The following is a 19435-nucleotide window of genomic DNA, read 5'->3' as shown; positions in this document are numbered from 1 at the left end:
TTTCTGTTAATAAATTCATAGCCAGTATCAATTTATTATGCAGTTTAAAGATACTTAAAGGGTGATATGGAAATATCTAGGGTTAGACTATTAAACTAGATTTCTTGGTGTTGTGAGGCATGATAAGGCAGATTATTTATCTGTTGCAGGGGTGGATTGGTGCTAATTTCCTTCAGTACTCTGCCCTCTACTGACTGTCTTTACATATTTTTTTCAAAATCCATATTGATTGAAACTTTTAAGGTTAAGATGTACATAATCATTATCAATGTATCATATGTCATATAACATTATATCTGGCAAGTAAAAGTAAGTGAAAGTTAAAGTAAGTTGAAAGTAAGTTAATCACATCAACTCAGTTGCACCGTTGTTATGTTTTATTCATAGTGTTAAAAAAAAAAAACGTTTCATTTCTAAGCAGGGATGAACATTTTGCAATCACCATTCAGGAGGAGTACACAACACAGGCAGCTAGAGCCAGTTAATATCCAAGTTTTATTTACACTGACATGGAGAAAGACATTTTTACCTTCAAATGTTTAACGTTTACTCTGTGGGTTTAATTATAAGAAAGTGTACAGTATTTGGACAGAAAACTAATGTTTATAACTACAAAAATTAATGTAATATCAGTAACATATGTGCACGTTACATATACTCTATTATAATAGGACTTGATAGTTAAGTAAAATATGTTGTTTAGAAATGACATAGTACAAATAGGACAGTGTTGTTTGTGTAAGTACAAGTAGTACAATATCTTCCAGGTAATTAGATGATATAGACTGAAGTCCTAAATCAAAATTTTTACTTACCCTTTAGCCACAGCTCCTTCCATTCATGTGTGGGATGCCATAAACAAACAGACGCTGTCTGTTTTGCGCAGCTATCACTCTCGGGGCATCTGCTCAGTCAGCTTCAGTGCCACTGGCAAGCTGCTCCTCTCTGTCGGCCTGGACCCTGAGCACACCATCACCATCTGGAAGTGGCAAGAAGGTGTATAGCATGCCTATGCTGATTCTTTCTGTTCTGCTCCATTCTCTTAGTCTTCACACTACAGTACAATCATTCATACTTTTATCCGTCCTAAGGTGCCAAGGTTGCCAGTCGCTCTGGCCACACACAGCGGATCTTTGTGGCCGAGTTTCGGCCAGACTCCGACACTCAGTTTGTGTCCGTGGGCATAAAGCATGTGCGCTTCTGGACACTCGCAGGCCGAGCTCTACTCAGCAAGAAAGGAGTGCTTAGCTCTATAGAAGACGCCCGCATGCAGACCATGCTCTCTGTGGCATTCGGAGCTGTAAGTATATTTCTTCATACGTCCACATGGGCATTATTATCTGCAGCACTGTGAAAAGAAAGCTTGTGAAAGAGACACAAATTGACATTATGGTGATAAATACTGTGTTTTTCTGTATTACTGTGCTAATAAAGTGTCGCTGAGTTGATGAACTAGAATAAATGTACTAGAAATGTATTATTTTACTGAAGATGGACTACACTAGAATGTTGTGTAGAAAATGTCACAATGTACTGTAGCATTGATTAACGATAGAAAATAATGTTGTGTACGTGGCTGAAATTGCCAGGAAATTAACGAAATGTAAATTGCCTTGGTTGTTACTGTTCTTTCTGCTTAGAGGTCACTAGATTAGTGCAGATTTGTTTTCTTTTCAGAATAACTTGACATTTACAGGTACCATTAGTGGAGATGTGTGTGTATGGAAGGAACACATTCTAGTACGAATTGTTGCCAAGGCACACACTGGTCCTGTCTTCACCATGTACACAACGCTCCGAGATGGCCTCATCGTCACAGGCGGCAAGGAGCGGCCGTGAGTCACCTTCCTTTTTTTGCACTTCACACCTAAAACCTTTTCACAGCATTTGGGTGCTCATAAAGAGCATGAGTGTTAAAATTGTGGCTTCCAGACTTTATTATTTCTTATGTTAGATTTGTACTTTTTGATTTTTTTTTTTTTTTTTTAAATATAATGCTTTCATGGACAAGATTGCATCTAACAGAACAGCCCTAAAATATGCCTGGTTATGAAACCTGTGTGTGTGTGTGTGCTTGTCTGCCACCTACAGGTCTAAAGAAGGTGGTGCGCTGAAACTGTGGGATCAGGAGCTGAAGCGCTGCAGGGCTTTTAGGTTGGAGACCGGTCAGATCATCGACTGTGTGCGCTCTGTCTGTAGAGGAAAGGTACTACAGAGTATGAAGTGCGCTACAGAAGTGTTGTTTGTGGGAAGACCTTATTTTTCTCATTCGCTTTTTTTCTCTTACAATTGGAGTAAATTACATCACTGCCAACCCCAAAAATAAAATACGTACCAAACCGATTTGTTTTGTAGTTTATATAGTATCAGCCAATATTCATCTATTATTATCATTTTATTAGTAACAAAGCTTGTGTTGACAATTTGTGTAGCAACCGCCTCAGTTATGATTGGAGTAGAGTTCTGTGTTCAACCAGAGAGATCTGAGTGTGCAATTTCATAGCAAGTGTCAGTGGATTTAAAAAGTATGGCATTTTATATCCAGTTCTGTTGCATTCCTGTTAGAGAGTTCTGACCTGGTAGTTGTTTCACAGGCCTTAAGTATGATATGAGTGTTTTTGAACAAGCACACAGGGTAACGTAAGAACTGACTTAAAGATACTAGTGCGGTGCTAAAAACAGAAAGATACAAGGTGTATAAAAATAATAGAATTAAAGCTTATAAGTCTTAATTAATAAAAATAATAATAATAGGCATAAACTCATAATATTTGTAAGTGAAATGTAGTGCAGTCTTGATGTACAATTGTATTCATGACAATGTGACGGTGCGCAGATAGTAGTTATTGTGGAACGGCGTAAAGGTCTATCTATCTATCTATCTATCTATCTATCTATCTATCTATCTATCTATCTCTCTATCTATCTTCATTCAAACTATGCAACTGACTGAGTCTATGAATAAGGGTTTAATATGTAACACTGAGTGTAGTGAAACAGACCATGAAGCTAACGAAGGACTTTTAAGCCTAGAACTCCTAGTCCACATGCACACGCCCCTATAGAGAAGTGTCGAAAAAGCCGAATGACTCAAAGGACAAAGGACTTGTCTTTCTGTCTGCTGATGACTTCCATTCCAGAATGTTTCTTGATTTTCTGCAGTTTCACTTCCTTAATAATTTGTCACTCTGTTGTCTTGTTTAGGGGAAGATCCTTGTGGGCACACGGAACGCAGAGATCATTGAGGTAGGGGAGAAGAATGCAGCCTGTAACATTCTGGTGAATGGCCACATGGACGGCCCTATCTGGGGACTAGGAGCTCATCCTACACGAGACGTCTTTCTGTCTGCCGCAGAGGATGGCACAGTACGCCTCTGGGACATTCCTGAGAGGGTAACAGCTTTAGAAAGTCACATGTGCACACTCCCTTACTCACACGTGTCATCAATACAGCGCTAATTGTGCTAAACTTCTCTTCTGTCCAAAAAAAACAAAACAGAAGATGCTGAATAAGGTGAACCTTGGCCATCCTGCACGCACTGTCAGCTATAGTCCTGAGGGTGACATGGTAGCGATCGGCATGAAGAACGGGGAGTTCATCATTCTCCTTGTAACATCGCTGAAAATCTGGGGCAAAAAGAGAGATCGTCGCACTGCCATCCAGGATATCAGGTTAGACTTGAGCTGCTTTAAGACAGTAGTAACATTTGAAACTTGAAAAACTGGACATTATTTAAACTGTTCTTTCTGTTGTAAATGATGTGAATTGTCTACATGAGACAACAGTGAAACAGGTTTGTTCAGCTTTAATTCCTTTCATCAGCAATCAGAACAAGTACAAATCGTATTGTGGCGGGAAGAACACGAGGTGATCTGCTGGGGAAAAATTATAATAATAAAAGCAATAAAAAACAAATAGAATTCTGAAAGATGCCTTTAAGGCCTCCCATACCAGTTTTCCATACCCAGTGGTTATGGGGCTTCGTGGTCAGCACTGTCTCACACCTTGAGGGGTCTATGTGCATGTGATGGGTTTCCTTCGGGACCTCTGGCTGACTGGCGGATACAAATTGCCCATACTATGGAACTGGGTGTGTGAGTGTGTATGTGCTTGTGCACTAAGTTCCTTGGTAAGGCTCCAGGCTCACTGATGGATGGATGGATAATTGCAATGAGGTACTTTTTGTGTGCTTTTGTACCTTGTAAACTAAATTGTCCTCATTGCATCCCATGTCCCTCAACAGGTTCAGTCCAGATTCATGCTACCTTGCTGTTGGATCAAGTGAGAATGCTGTAGATTTCTACGACCTGACCTTGGGACCCCAGCTAATCCGCATTAACTGCTGCAGAGACATCCTGAGCTTTGTCATTCAGATGGACTTTTCTGCTGATAGCTGTTATATACAGGTACACCCGTATGCGTGTGTGTTAAATCTTCTTGGATGATTTGATATGATATCTGCAGTCTTTCTTCAACATTTTTTTTTATTATATTCCCTACTCACATTCTTGGATATCTCATTTGGCTTCCTTTTATAATTCATTATGCTGCAGAGGAACAGCACTTCCTTACAGTATATTAATTTTCCCGTGTTGCTCCCTGTAGTTGTCCACTGGTGCATATAAACGGCTGGTTTATGAAGTGCCTTCCGGAAAGCAGGTCACAGAGCAGGCAGTCATAGACAGAATCACCTGGGCCACCTGGACAAGGTAACTCACTGAACGCTGTCTTGGTGCTCGCATTTCAGTTAACAAACAGCTGCTGCTTCAGGTTAATTTAGAACATGGACTTATTCAGGCTTTCTGCAGAGTGTTCTAGTATTCACACAGCATCCAGACACTCGCAGTGTTGATCAAAGAGCAGAGTTGCACACCGGTTGAACAATCCAGACGCAGAATTACATCATGTCTCTTCCCCTCTGCTACAGTATAATCCCTTTGGAAAGCCTGGTCTGGAATTATTGTAATTTTGCATGTCAAGTCAGTTGAGACTTTTTTCTAATATTTCACCCACAGGTGTGATGATTGTCCACATAATGATTGTAAGGATTTTCCCACAGTAACATTTGCCACTGTTTCTATTTTCCTGTCTGTGTGCAGTGTTCTGGGGGATGAGGTGGTGGGAATCTGGTCCCGCAACACAGATAAAGCTGATGTAACATGCGCTTGTGTTTCCCATTCCGGCCTCAACGTGGTCACGGGCGATGACTTTGGGATGGTCAAGCTGTTCGACTTTCCATGTCCAGAGAAATTTGTAAGTTTACCCTTTGTAAAAACAAAAAAAAAAAAAAAAAAAAAAAGATGTATGTTTATGTAAACAGTTTGACAACAGAACCAGCCAATGGCATTACTTCTTTCTGTCAAATAATCAGTAAAGCAAAAATACTTCTTGTGCTACACAGTGCCTTCCATGAGTGGTTTTAATGTGTTCAATGGCTTTTGGAATGTTTAATCCAAGAAAAAACTGTCACTGCCATTGCCACGAGTAATAAATAACAGGTGGGAGTTGCTTAATGTCTATGTCCTGTAAAATACCTTATTATGCAATTTGGATATTGATTAAACACCATGTTATATACCTATTAAAACCATGTAGGATGCTATAGTGCAAGAACTGTGGTGAAAACACTGTGGTAAATACATTCGCTATTATATATTATACAGTGTATACTTGTACTATGACAGGGAGCTCCTTGTAAAAGGAAATGTCTGAATATGTTGTAAATGAACATTGTATTGCTAATAATGATCATGATCAACAATCTTATAATTAAGATATGTGTAACAAAACTTTTTTTCTTTGATCAAATTTGTTGCCACTAATTCCACAATCAAAACATGAGTTTGCTATATTTTTTTCTAAAACTTAATTAACATATTCTTGATACTAACTTGCATACTTCAATATCAAAATCAAAAATATGTTCTAGCTTTGTGAAAAATCATACAAAATTCACTTTGATAAAAACGAAATATTTTGGCATTTCTGCTTTTTAACACAATTTTAATTTTGACCCTTGTGCTTTTTGTGATTAAAAAATCATAATTCTTGCTTTATTTAAAAATATAGTTATCTAATTTTGCTGTCAATTTGTTCATTCATACATTAAAAAAAAAAATCTAAATCTGGGGCTGGAGCTGTTTCAGTAACCAAATTCAATGGCAGTGCTTGTTAGATTTTCTTGTAAAATGATTGTCGTGCTACACCACTACTGATCAGTGAATTAATTTAAATTGTTCTCAACGTTAGTCCAGAAAAATAGTGGACTGAATGTAGTGGTTAGGATTGTGGTTGTGATGTAAATTAATTAAGCAACAAGTAGCCTAGATAAAATGTGGAAGTAACCCACAAGAATAGAGAAATATTAAAATTCAGTACTTCCCTGGTGTTTAATGTTATAATCATGATCCACACATGACCTTTGTTTAGTTTAGTCTAACTCCCAAGTATTCCTGATTGTCTTATCACTTGTGCAGGGTATTTCAGATGTTCAGACTTCTATAGCACTCCGCATGATCATTCTACACACAATACACATTTCTGAACGTGTGAAAAGGACAACTGTTAACAGGACAATCGTTTTTCCTCAGGCCAAACATAAGCGCTTTCTAGGCCACTCAGCCCATGTGACCAACATCCGCTTTACCAGCGGGGACCGGTTTGTCATCAGTGCTGGAGGAGACGATAGAAGGTACTTTGAGTCATCAATATGTTTTTTGTGGTTATGATTCCTCTTGTGGTTGCAATTCCTGTTGGCTGCAGACATTTCACTTCTGCCTGTTTGGCCAAGAGGTCAAAGTCTCGTGATGATCAGACACCCTTTGTTGTAGACTGAGGTCAGATTAGAAATGAATATTAGATTCAGAATCTCTTCAATAGCCAGTGTGTGTTTTGGTTGTTTAAACACCTGACACACCTGCTGATCTTATAGGACCATGTGAAGATGTATTGGTTTGTAAGGATTGCATTTCTAACATGTCCTGTTATTTGTTTCTTATACAGTTTGTTTGTATGGAGGTGTGTCCATGCTCCTCACTAACACACTTAGTGCCGCTGTAATGCCCAGAGAAAAGTGCAGAGGAGCGAGTGAGCACCAGGATGGTTGCTCTTGATGGGTGTTTTGTATCCAGGTGCATGTATCTGAACAAGCCTCCAGTCCCACTTTACATCTGCCTGAACTACGCTGTGTTGTCTTCTCAGTCTGATTGATGCTGAATAAGAGAGTGAAATTCTCTAATCTCATTGTCTGAAATATACTGTATGTATCCCCTACCCTGTGTTTTCCAATGGCCCAGGATTGAAGATTGAATGTCTTGTTTTTGTTTTGTTTTTTATTTGTGCTATGTCTGTGTCATTGTTCCTTAACATGTGTGAAAGTTCCTTCCAATCAAATGACTTAAACGTGTAGCAAGCAAAGCAGGATTAGCCTTAAAGCAGTCTTTTTAAGACATGTCGGACCCCTTGGTTTGAAAGTCTTGTTTTTACTAAATTATCACACTCACTTGTTTTTAAGTGCTTTTCATGTCTTGACACGCGCATTCTTCAGTCCGAAATCTTTTCATTAACGATCAGAACTCTCGTGGCCTTCTCCCTGAACGTAACAGCTGTTATCTTCTTGGATGTCACCATGCCAAAGCATACTATGCACTGTATACTTGACCTGCTCACTGTGGTTCTCCAGTGGTCTTTACTGTCATCCCTGAATGTTGTTACGTTATTCACTCATCAGACCTCAGATCCTCCCTGCACATGTAGGTGGCATTCCTAACTGTAGCGTCTTTAGCTTGAGCAGTAACCATGATTTTTGTGTGCAAATGTGTGTTCCTGTGTGTGAGCCTGTAGGTAAGAATCGTAGGTTTTGTATCTTGTATCTGAGAACAAACTTTGAAAGAAAGTTTCTTATCCAGTCTATGAAAAAAAAAAAATGAGAAGGGAGTATGTGTGTGTGGGTGTTGATGCTGTGTTGCATCATATAAAATCATTCATTGTGCTGCTAAAGCTTTTTTAGGTCATATATATATCATGTTTAGGAAAGAAGATATTGTTTCTTCCATGAACAGAGTGAATATCACTGAACTGGAAAGTTTCAACTCAAGAAAAACATAAAAGTAAATTGAGATTACTTACTCACTCACTCATCTTCTATACCGCTTTATCCTGTATTCAGGGTTGCGGGGGCCTGGAGCCTATCCCATGAGGCCTAGGGCACAAGGTGGGGTACACCCTGGACAGTGTGCCAATCCATCGTAGGGCACACACACATACTATACACACACTCATTCACACACTGGCAATTTAGGAATGCCAGTTAGCCTGACCTGCAGGTCTTTGGACTGTGGGAGGAAACCGGAGTACATGGAGGGAACCCACCAAGCACGGAGAGAACATGCAAACTCCATGCACACAGAGACGGGACTCGAGCCTGGCCGGGAATCGAACCCGGACCCTGGCGACAGTGCTTAAATGGAGATTACATCATGCAAAATGTTTTCTATTTCATTTGTTGTCATACTGATAAATAGTGCAAGATGTGTTCAGTGCATATTTTGATTTTCTGATATTGATGTAAATATCAATTGTAAAGGCATTCTTTTGTATATTTTTGTGAATTTTTTTCTTAAAAGGTCAAATTTGATTAAAAAAAATTAGTGTATAACGAATGCGATTGATTTTTTTTTTCATATATAGTATTCATATTATACTGCCTGGTCAGAAACAAAAATCATACAATATTTTGTAATATTAAGTTTTGATTATGGAACACAATATAGTGGCCATTGTATTTGTGCAAATAATTTCTTATCCAGCCAGAACAACTTTATCACAATTTGTTAACTGCATTAACATTAATTACCTGAGATCGTCCACAAGCCTTCAAGTGATCTCCGATCATTTTATTATCCATTTGAATTTTTATTTGCTTGATTTAGACCAATCCTTTGATCCTTCTAAACCTACAACTTTTTTTGGCCAGGCTGTGTATAAACAACATTTAAAGGGAAATTAGATAACACTAATCAACTGACCAGGAATACCTGGAAGGATTAAACTCTCTAACAATGAAACAAAGCACAGAGGTGTTAACAGGGCTGCAGTAACTGTGATCTAATCAGAGAAATGAAAATAGCTAAACATGACTAAGTTCAGGATGTTCTGTAGAATCCAAACGTTTTGCTAATAACTAATTTAATCAGGAACATGTTAAAAGATCTGTATATTGATCTCAGCCTACTGTGAGATGGTACAGGTGATGTCTGGATCTAAGAACCTATTGATGTCTTAACTGACAAATTACAGTGGGGCAAAAAAGTATTTAGTCAGCCACTAATTGTGCAAGTTCTCCCACTTACAAAAATGAGAGAGGCCTGTAATTTTCATCATAGGTATACCTCAACTATGAGAGACAAAATAAATCCAGAAAATCACATTGTAGGATTTTTAAATAATTTATTTGCAAATTATGGTGGAAAATAAGTATTTGGTCAATAACAAAATTTCATCTCAATACTTTGTTATATACCCTTTGTTGGCAATGACAGAGGTCAAACGTTTTCTGGAAGTCTTCACAAGGTTTTCACACACTGTTGCTGGTATTTTGGCCCATTTCTCCATGCAAATCACCTCATCATCATGTAAATCATGTTTTTGGGCTGTCGCTGGGCAACACAGACTTTTAACTCCCTCCAAAGATTTTTTATGGGGTTGAGATTTGTAGACTGGCTAGGCCACTCCAGGACCTCAAAATGCTTCTTACAAAGCCACTCCTTTGTCCCCCGAGCGGTGTGTTCAGGATTATTGTCATGCTAAAAGACCCAGCCACAAAGTTTCATGCCTTGAGCCCCAGAGATCATGCATTGAGCCCCAGATTGAGGGAAATTATCAGTGGTCTTTTATGTCTTCCATTTTCTAATAATTGCTCCCACAGTTGGTTTCTTCACACCAAGCTGCTTACCTATTGCAGATTCAGTCTTCTTTGCCTGGTGCAGGTCTATAATTTTGTTTCTGGTGTCCTTTGACAGCTCTTTGGTCTTGGCCATAGTGAAGTTTGGAGTGTGACTGTTTGAGGTTGTGGACAGATGACTTTTATACCGATAACAGATGCCATTAATACAGGTAATGAGTGAAGGACAGTGGAGTCTCTTAAAGAAGAAGTTACAGGTCTGTGAGAGCCAGAAATCTTGCTTGTTTGTCCAGTAGGTGACCAAATACTTATTTTCCACCATAATTTGCAAATAAAGTTTTTTAAAATCCTACAATGTGATTTTCTGGATTTTATTTTCTCATTTTGTCTCTCGTAGTTGAGGTATACCTATGATGAAAATTACAGGCCTCCTTCATCTTTTTAAATGGGAGAGCGTGCACAATTGGTGGCTGACTAAATACTTTTTTGCCCCACTGTATTTATAGCTTGAATGTGGGGATTATCGCTGAGGGTGAAGCGGAAATTATTGACTCAGAATTTAACAGTCATTAAGATATGTCTTTCCAGTGAAAATAATTATTATATTACTCCCTACAATTAATCCCTACAGTCTAAGGACATGTATTTTCAACTGACTGCAGATTGTATGACTGGGTGTATACCTGTGTCCTACAATGTGTGGGCACGTCATCTAGGATGTCCCATCACCCTGTGCCTCAAGTTCCCTAAGATAGACTATTAAATTTTGAATAAACTGGAGAGGCAGCTATTAACATCGGTTACACTACAGTTACAGTACACTGACTATTATTTAAGTGCACACGTACACAGAGCTTGGAGTACATACTAACTGTAAATAACAATGAATAAACTCTATGAATCTCATTCTTTCGCTGTACTGCTTATCCTGCACTCACATCTTTGGAAACACCAATTAGCACAAATGTTTTTGGAACGTGGAAGGGAACCGGAGTATGCAAAGGAGAAGAACATGCAAACTCCAAACACACAGGCACGAAGATGGGAATCAAACCCCCGACCCTGGAGATACAAAGCCACAGTGCTAACCACGCCACCGTTTCACCACAATGAATGAACTTTTCGAAATGTAGTGTAAATGTAAAACAATTTTGAAAACTGCATCAGGTAATATATTTATTTTATTATATCCTATTTACAATCTGTATGTACAACCTGCATGCAAAGATATTTTCGTGAGCTCAAAAACAGTCCAGGCATATTAAATGACTACAGCTTCAAATCATACTGTAATACAGCAACTTTTCAAACTGCTTTGGTTCTATTGCTGTGTTTGCGTGTGCATAAACATAAACAAAAAACACTTCTTGTTCTCAACTCCACGTGTGCTATAAAAACCTGATTTGGCTCCTCTAACTTCCTCTAGCACAAGATCAAGACCAAAAAATGAGGAACTGGGACTGAAAGACACTGCTGTACATGTCTATGGTGCACAAATATGTTTCAGGCTTTGACAGAGAAAGAGCTGCCACAAGAGCAGCCATGTTCTGCCTGCGGGTTCCTGAGCACCTGGAAGGAGGAGCGGATGAGCTCCTGACTGAAGTCGATCGTTGCTCCTTTTACAAACTCCATACTGTCTTCGTCTACAATCACGGCCACACCGTCCTGTTCAAAAACCCTGCGGGAGTGCGGAAACACAGACTCAGACACAGAGAAAGGCTGAATTCAATCCTTACCTGTTCGATTGATTACTGAAATATCTATCGACTGACTGTTGTGCAATCCAAGACCAGTGATCTAAGCATTTTTCCTTCTGCAGGTCAAAATCCAGTTTACAATACTAAAACATGCTTAATTAGACAAGTAAACACTCTGCCAAAATATGCACTTTATGCATAACAAGGGAATTGTCAATAATTGATAAAACATCCTATTAAAACTATAAAGCAGTGCATGTGCAATTCTAGCAAATCTCCGAAGGAAAAATCTGATTAATGCAGTTTAACTCCGTAAATAAATAACATCAGCGCTCCAGGCAAAGGTATCGAGTACTAGAGTTTTAAGCAAACACATTTCCTGTTTATGTATCAGTTTATGTGGCAATTATAGCTTTTATTATGGAGCAGACCTGACATGTGCAACAGGCAAGAACAAAATTGAAAATGTCACAGTGCATGAAGTATTCCTTTAAACGCTGCTTTTTGTATCAAAACCCTTGTCAAGCTCATATTCTCAACAAAAACTGAATAATCGGCTGAGAGTTTCTGCCTGAATCTGTTACCTGTCGTCATCATTTTTGACCATGTCCACAGAAAACTTGTACTGGAACCCAGAGCAGCCTCCACCCTCCACCTGTATCCTCAGATATTCTCCCTTCTGCATGATTTCACTCAGCCTCTGCGCACAAAACATGTTTAATAGTAAAGATTCTACTAGGCCTTTTAACATACAGTCGCATACATGAGTACACAGGACAGAGACACTTTTTGAATTTGGCCTCTGTACACCAACACAATAGATAAAAATTAAGATGTGCCTAAGGTGTAGACTTTCCAATTGGACAAGAGACATTCCATGAGTGGTAATAAAAGACTGAACCAGCACTGGGACATTTCACTACTAATAGTCTTTAAATTACATTAACTGTAAGTCGCAGCATGTATGAAAGGAGGCTAGTACAGTACTAAGGAGTGAGCAATGGCCTGGCAAAACCCATATTCAAATTGTGACAGAAGCACTGTCAGTAAAAACACACAACGGATAATGTTATGTCATCTTCAGCAACAATTTTCTTTTTACAAATTGCTTTGAAGCTGTTCTGAATTGCATATGTGTAGTTTTATTTACGCCTAAAACGATCTACAAAGCTAACTATCTTCTAACACACGGCTGAATCCCAAATCCCTCTCTAACCCTAATCAAATGCACTACTTGTTGTGTGGAAAAAGTGATCGTCCTCCCTAGTGCACTAGCTTTCCTTTTAACGCTATTAGGGATTCAAATTTCAGGTCCAGGAAATTAATGGAGATGAGCTAAAGCAGAATAAGTGGAAACATAAAAGAGAAACGTACAGGATTTACCGGAAGTCCAATAATTTATTCACTTCACCTTTTGGCTGATCTTGTGAAAGGATTCACAAACATTTATTTGTAGTTATTTTTCTGTGACACACCTTAAATTTCTATAGACGACCTAGCAGATATTTATGAAATAAAAAGTTATACAAAGCCACACTTTAATGCTACTACACTGCCCAGCCAAAAATATAATATATATATTCACCACTAGCGTATCATTTCTTAAACAGCCACATCAGAAGACATGTCCTGTGGTCGTGGCAAAGATGTTACTCTGTTTCAGAAGGGTTGAATTATTGCCCTGCATTAAGCAAAGAAAACAACTAAAGAGCTTACTGAAAAATACTAAAATGTAGTTAAAAAAAAAACACATTATTAAAAGCTGAGAGTATACTAGTGAGCCACCATCTTTAAGAAAGAAATATGGTTTTTGAACGACTGTGATCGGAGATGTCCTGTATCCAGGCAAATATCTATTTAAATAGCTTGTGTCTGCTGAAACCATTTCGTTTAAATTGAAATGCAAATGTGTGTCCTATCATGTCTGTCTGTCTCCGGGCCTCTCTGTGACTTACATGTTAACTGGCTCTTTTGATGTACAGGACGTACATGATACAGGGCACCTGGCCAAAACATTAAATACGTTTACTTTGCTGATGATAAACAGAGATCTTCAGACATCATGCATGCGTTTGTTTTTTTTACCTTAACTGGTTGTTCAGGCTCAGCCGGTAAGCGTATTGAGGCGCAGTGGAAAAAAGCAATAATTCTTTTTCTTTTAATTAATCTTAAAACTTAACAATTCCCTCTTTTCTTTTTACACCCAACACCTAGTGTCTGCTGTACAATCCTGTTGGGTCATGTGTGTTATGACCTGGAGTAGTTTCAGTCGGTCAGGTCTAGGTTCAACAACAATATGTGCACAAAAAAAATTAGGCCAGCTGATGACCTGAATGTACTGATCGAGTGAGTTTTTCCATCAATTAATTTTTCTTCCTTGATGTCACATTCCAAGATGCAGGGATTCATCAGGCTCAAACTGTGAAACAGTGGTTCAGGGAGGATGAGACATCATTATCACACATGAATTGGCCACCACAGAGTCCAGATCTAAACCACACTAAGAATCTTTGAAAGATGCAGAAGAAGGCTTTACGCAACGGCCCGACTCTCCCATCATCAATACAAGATCTCGAACAGAAATTAATGCGACTCTGGCTAAATGCAGAAGCCTGTTGATACGATTCCACAGCGACTGTGTGCCGTAATCAAAGCAAAAGGTAGTCCAATGTAATATTAGTATGTAACTTTATTCACTTTTTTTGCCCGATTAGTGTACTGTATATTATAATAGGGTTTGAGGACTTACAAACCTTGACACATGCATCACTAAGATGTACTTTATGGTCAGTGGGACTGGAGAAGAGCTGCTGTCCCTGCGATGAGCTGCTGCTATAACACAGTGTGGAGGAGACAAGGGGGGACTCATGACATGTCTGCAAAGCTCTCAGTCTTGCTGAAGACACACTGCAAGACAAAACCAGGAGCTGTTAGTCAACAGTGCAGTAATCTGATGAGCGTCCTTATGAATAGTTGAGCCGTGGGGAGTCTGGAAGAATGTTTTGTACAACTTACATTAAAAGTAATTTTTTAATAAATAAACACACAGTTCTTTGTGAGAGATGCCTCACATGTCAAACAAAAATACCAAAGCACAGTATTATTAATATTTTAATGATTTTATTATTTTTTTAATGCAACACAGAAAACGTGTAAAAAGTCAAAAAAGCTACTTCTGAAGTTTATCCAACATGGAAGTGACCAATTTTGCTTAATAAAAATTTTAAGTTGCTAACTTCAGCTGTTTTGTATGTGCCCCGAAAAATGACCATACCGTCCCGGTCCTGTTTTTATAAAATAATTTTAAATAAAAATTATTCAGATTTCTTTGAGTATTGATACTAAAAATGGCGAATGCTGGTTGAAGCATATGACCTGTCAAATTGTCGCTTGAATTGGTTTCTGGTAAAAGCTTAAAAACCAAAAAGTTCTGTTGTGTCCATAACCATGTCAAATTCATTATGCAATATCATTGCATTTCAGAATGATGCACTTTTTCAGGTTTTTGTCTTTTCATGTGAAATCTAAACTGGCTTCAGTTAAATGACAGTTAAGATCTTTGAAAGATTTGTAATAACTAAAATAACGGACACTACATGAAAGGGCTTGAAATTGCATTTAGAAAATTTGTTTCTTTTTATCTGATAAAGATATAAATTTGTATGCATATATGCATACATACAAAAAAAATGAAGCATGGCTGGGGAGATAAGAAGAATTAAGTATTATGAGAAATGGTGTTATAAGATCCTATCTTAAAGTTCATTTTTTCAACTAGTTGAGACACTTGTTTCAGCAGCAATACTATGTTTTGACCGACTAACGCACGTGCACTATTGAACTCTCAGATTATGTAGAAAACAAACATGTAATTTAATTCTAATTCTTGCATTTGCGTAATATAACTGAAGGTTCTGCCCTTGACGCTGCTAATGGATGCTAATTTTAACTAGCATCTATTAGCAGCGGTGCGCGAGCCTAGCTAACGGCAGAGGTGAATGACCACACACACACACACACACACACGCGTAAACATTAAAAAACTTGAGCAGACCACAGCTCTTTAGTCTGCAGTTTTATACCAGGTCAATTCGTTTTTTGTCAGCAACCTACTTTATGATTTTCCACGGTCTTGTTTTGAATGCGCTTGTAACCAGAGCTCTAGTGAGTGACATCTTCCATAACACAACGACACCCGGGGTTGCCAGTAGTAATATTATTACACATGAATCCGAAGTTCCTGTGTCTAGCAAAAGGGGCGGGTCTAGGGTCACGGAATCTGACGTGACAATGACATCACAAATGACATAATCAATCAGCATGTGGTGCGGCCCTAATACCATGACTCTATAGACAGTTGCTATACAGCCATCAAGAAAGAGCACTATTTAGCAAAGTTTTGAAGTAATATCTCCCAATAAGATTATTTGATTATTGTAAGTATTTGCTAAAGTGCAGTCAGAGATTTTCCAGATTCTGAGATAATGGTTATGTGCACAATAATTTCCTTTGTATTGGTCTTTGTAACTGCAAGTAATATCCCATACAGCTGTAAGCAAGTATTTTATATAGTGTATCAATAGAAGGGTAAAAAAACAACAAAGATTACTGAAATTATTGAAATTATTAAAATCTAGCATTAGACATTTCAAGGAAACCAAATAAGATGAAACCCACCAAACATGGGGAGAACATGCAAACTCCATGCACACAGACCCAAGGCAGAAATCGAAGGTGACCGTGCAAACAACTGATTAGAAAGAAATGAATGGAGGTCAATTAAATGCTTAGTACAGAAAAAAAAAGAAAGTAGAAATCATAGGTATAGTCTACTAATAAAAGCTTTTTCTACACACACAATGTGATGAGAATTTACAGGACTGGGATTAAACAGCTGTGTGGCCATAAGAAAGAAATAAAAAAGAAAACTGGTGAGTGACAGCAATGTATGAAATATTACGTGTAGCTACATGTCCATATTAATAGTGTTGTCTGTGATAGGATTGAAGACACGTTAAGCTCTTAAATGAAACTTAAATGATTTGGTGAAACTGTTGGCTAGGGAACACTTCCTCGACACACCTTAATGATGCTTGATCTAGCCATCACTAGTTGCCAGGTTTTTAAAAACACAAAAAGTTTAAAGTGTTTAAACAAAATCAAAGCTTATAGGCAACAGGGAAAATACACGAGTACCTCATAAAGTAGTAAAAAAAAATATTTTAATTAAAATAATTTTTGACTATTGACTGAATATAGCTTGTTTTTATAATTCAGTTCTAAATCGTAATTGTAGAATATCTGGCAGGGAGGCGGAACAGGTCTGCTTTTTTTTGTTCTCAAAAACAGCAGTTCTATTGGTCAGAGCGTTCGATAGAGACGTCAGTTATTGGCTGAGAGCGCTGTCAAACTAATCACGCGCTCGACACGTCACGTATGTGCGTATAAATGGCCCCAGCGTGGTCTTGTGATTAGGGAACTAGGAGTGACTAGGACTGCTGGTATACGCGTATTTGTAAGTTTGTTGATTATTAACACGACTGTTGTTAATCTGTTGTTGACTGGCGTTTTTGTGTTATTCGTCTTTTCTTTGAGTTTAGTTAGTTAATGAGTGAGGGGAATGGTAAAAGTTATGTTTAGTTGCAGTTAAATTATCTGTTCTGTGTGTTTGGGTGGTTTTTAGTAGGATTTAGTAGGACTGTGAAACTCGGTAAAATCTGATTGTAGTTTGTAGTTGGGATGTGATCACGTGATTTAATGATACGCTGCTGTTTGCAGATCTAAGTTTAGGTCGGAGTTCATTTTGGGGAGTTGGTGAAAAGAGGAGACATTCTTGTGTTTTCTTCCTGACAGGTAACGTCAGCGAGCTCACCTGTGTGATGGATTTCCGTGTTGTGTGTGTCGCCTTCCTGCCTCTGCTGCTGCTGGGACTCTCGCACGCAGAGAAGGTGAACTTCGTAGATTGTGGTAAGTAAGTTAACTGCGTTGTCTATGGAGTTGTCTCCTTTTAATATAACGTACTAAACTTTTTTTTGCTTGCTTTGCTGAGGCATGACTTTCTGTAACAGTATGACTATTTTCACTTTTATAAAAACCTTCTCAAATTAAGGCAATACAATGTTCTGACATGAATTGGTGATAGAGTCCTAATGCTGCTATGTGTCTTCCTCTAACACACTGCTTATGTACATGAATAAGCAGCAGATCCCTCAGTCTGGCTGCTTTTATGAAATTTCAGTGCAGTTTTTTTATTTCCTCCCATCAGGTTAATGACTCACCAAATTCATAATCTGTATTTTAAAAAGGGAAGGTGTGGGTTTTTTCCCTATATTGTAATATTAGGAAGTAAACTAAATGTAACATATATTTTTTTTATCTTTAATTTTCCTTATGTCAAAGTTTTAGATGCATGTCTGTCACCTAGCAGATTTTGCTGTTAAAGCTTTGTAAATTTTGTGCTAAATGCTTATAACTGTACAAGAAACATTGCTAGTGATTTCCTATGTGCAGTGTTTGTAAGCATATTTGATGCATGACTAACTTAATGACAGATGAGCATCATTTCACAATTCCTTAACTTTATCTTTTTTTTTTTTTTTAATTCATCCAGGTTCAGATGTTGGGAAAGTAAGTGAGGTTAATGTTGTTCCCTGCCCACAACAGCCATGCCAGCTTCACAAAGGACAGTCCTACACTGTAAATGTGACCTTTGCCAGTGGTAATTAACTTTTACACTGATTTTCCACTTTTTTTATTATATTTTTTTTAATAAACACTTAAAGGAAACATTTGCTTAAGGCTGTTGAAACATTCTGATGTATAATTTGCACTAAGGGACTATGTACAGTAGTTCTACAAACTGTTATCACACCCGCATGTGGGCCTTCCCCCAGCCTGGTGGCTCAAATGTTATAGAACTAAAGTGTTAGTCTTGTTTGTGGGCTTCTATAATTGGATATAAAATGTAAAGTGCTGAGAATTGTACATATTCACACAGTAGAGTTCTGCAGTGAAGCTTGATTTGTGCACAGTGATGCACCTTCACTGAGCCCATTTTATTCTTTAAACTGCATGGAGTTGATGGTTTAGTGCAAAAAGTGTCTTGCTTGAGGAAAAACATTTAATTTGCAGAAACTGACAGTAAGACGAGCAAAGCTGTGGTCCATGGCGTGATTGCTGGCGTCCCTGTCCCCTTTTCAATCCCTAATGATGATGGCTGCAAGTCTGGAATCCAGTGCCCTATTCAGAATCAGAAAACCTACAGTTATGTCAATCAGCTTCCTGTTAAAACGGAGTACCCTTCAGTAAGTTGGACTGTCTTACCTTTACCACTATTTGTGCTACACAGCTACAATTTAGGCAGCAGTTATGTGATCTCTTAGTTCCTTGCATGTATGAATAACCTGGATTTCTCTTCTCCTTTATCACCCCCTCCAGATTAGACTGGTTGTGAAATGGGAACTTGAAGATGACTCCAGTAAAGACTTCTTCTGCATCAAGTTTCCAGTCCAGATTGTCAGCTGAAGGTTGACTCTTGTGTTTTTTTTTTTTGTTTGTTTGTTTTTTTTAAATGACCATAAATTTTTAGAAATGATAACCTTTTTTATAATTTCTAATTGTTAATGAACACCTGTTTTAAACATCAAGAAAATATCTACTGCTTTATGGTTAAAGTAATTCTGTTAATGTTTTAAGTAATGATTAAAAGAACGTTGAAATGCATTTTTCAGATTGCGGCTATTCAGTGGTAATTAAGATTCTATCACAGTGTCTAATTTTTAATATTTAACCTCACATATTTTGATATGTCTGAAATAAAGAACCTTTTTATTGTTA

The 19435-nt window shown here is 38.0% G+C and overlaps 3 protein-coding genes across 3 annotated transcripts in view; 2 read left to right on the top strand and 1 right to left on the bottom strand.

Annotated features, from left to right (window-relative positions):
- Nucleotides 1–8620, top strand: part of eml5 (EMAP like 5) — a 66392-nt gene extending 57772 nt beyond the window's left edge. The window contains exons 34-44 of the mRNA XM_053510158.1: nt 823–996; nt 1092–1300; nt 1678–1835; nt 2092–2206; nt 3205–3393; nt 3500–3672; nt 4245–4407; nt 4607–4710; nt 5101–5254; nt 6592–6692; nt 7004–8620. Coding sequence (XP_053366133.1) covers nt 823–996; nt 1092–1300; nt 1678–1835; nt 2092–2206; nt 3205–3393; nt 3500–3672; nt 4245–4407; nt 4607–4710; nt 5101–5254; nt 6592–6692; nt 7004–7040 — 1577 coding nt within the window. The 3' untranslated portion in view covers nt 7041–8620. The remainder of the gene's footprint in view (nt 1–822; nt 997–1091; nt 1301–1677; nt 1836–2091; nt 2207–3204; nt 3394–3499; nt 3673–4244; nt 4408–4606; nt 4711–5100; nt 5255–6591; nt 6693–7003) is intronic.
- A 2445-nt stretch (nt 8621–11065) lies between these two features.
- Nucleotides 11066–15829, bottom strand: isca2 (iron-sulfur cluster assembly 2). Its single transcript, XM_053509369.1, has 4 exons — nt 15713–15829; nt 14353–14506; nt 12184–12299; nt 11066–11580 (listed from the first exon to the last, which is right to left on the bottom strand). The coding sequence occupies exons 1-4, from the start codon at nt 15772–15774 to the stop codon at nt 11406–11408; spliced, it is 507 nt and encodes a 168-aa protein (XP_053365344.1). The 5' UTR covers nt 15775–15829; the 3' UTR covers nt 11066–11405.
- Nucleotides 15830–17020: 1191 nt separating this feature from the next.
- On the top strand, nt 17021–19435 carry LOC128535867 (NPC intracellular cholesterol transporter 2-like). Its single transcript, XM_053509943.1, has 5 exons — nt 17021–17114; nt 17453–17566; nt 18210–18317; nt 18731–18903; nt 19037–19435. The coding sequence occupies exons 2-5, from the start codon at nt 17479–17481 to the stop codon at nt 19121–19123; spliced, it is 456 nt and encodes a 151-aa protein (XP_053365918.1). The 5' UTR covers nt 17021–17114; nt 17453–17478; the 3' UTR covers nt 19124–19435.

This window comes from Clarias gariepinus, chromosome 13, assembly GCF_024256425.1.
Source record: "Clarias gariepinus isolate MV-2021 ecotype Netherlands chromosome 13, CGAR_prim_01v2, whole genome shotgun sequence".
NCBI classification, from domain to species: Eukaryota; Metazoa; Chordata; class Actinopteri; order Siluriformes; family Clariidae; genus Clarias; species Clarias gariepinus.
Note: the sequence above shows the minus strand (reverse complement) of the source record. Positions and strands in the feature narration are given on the sequence as shown.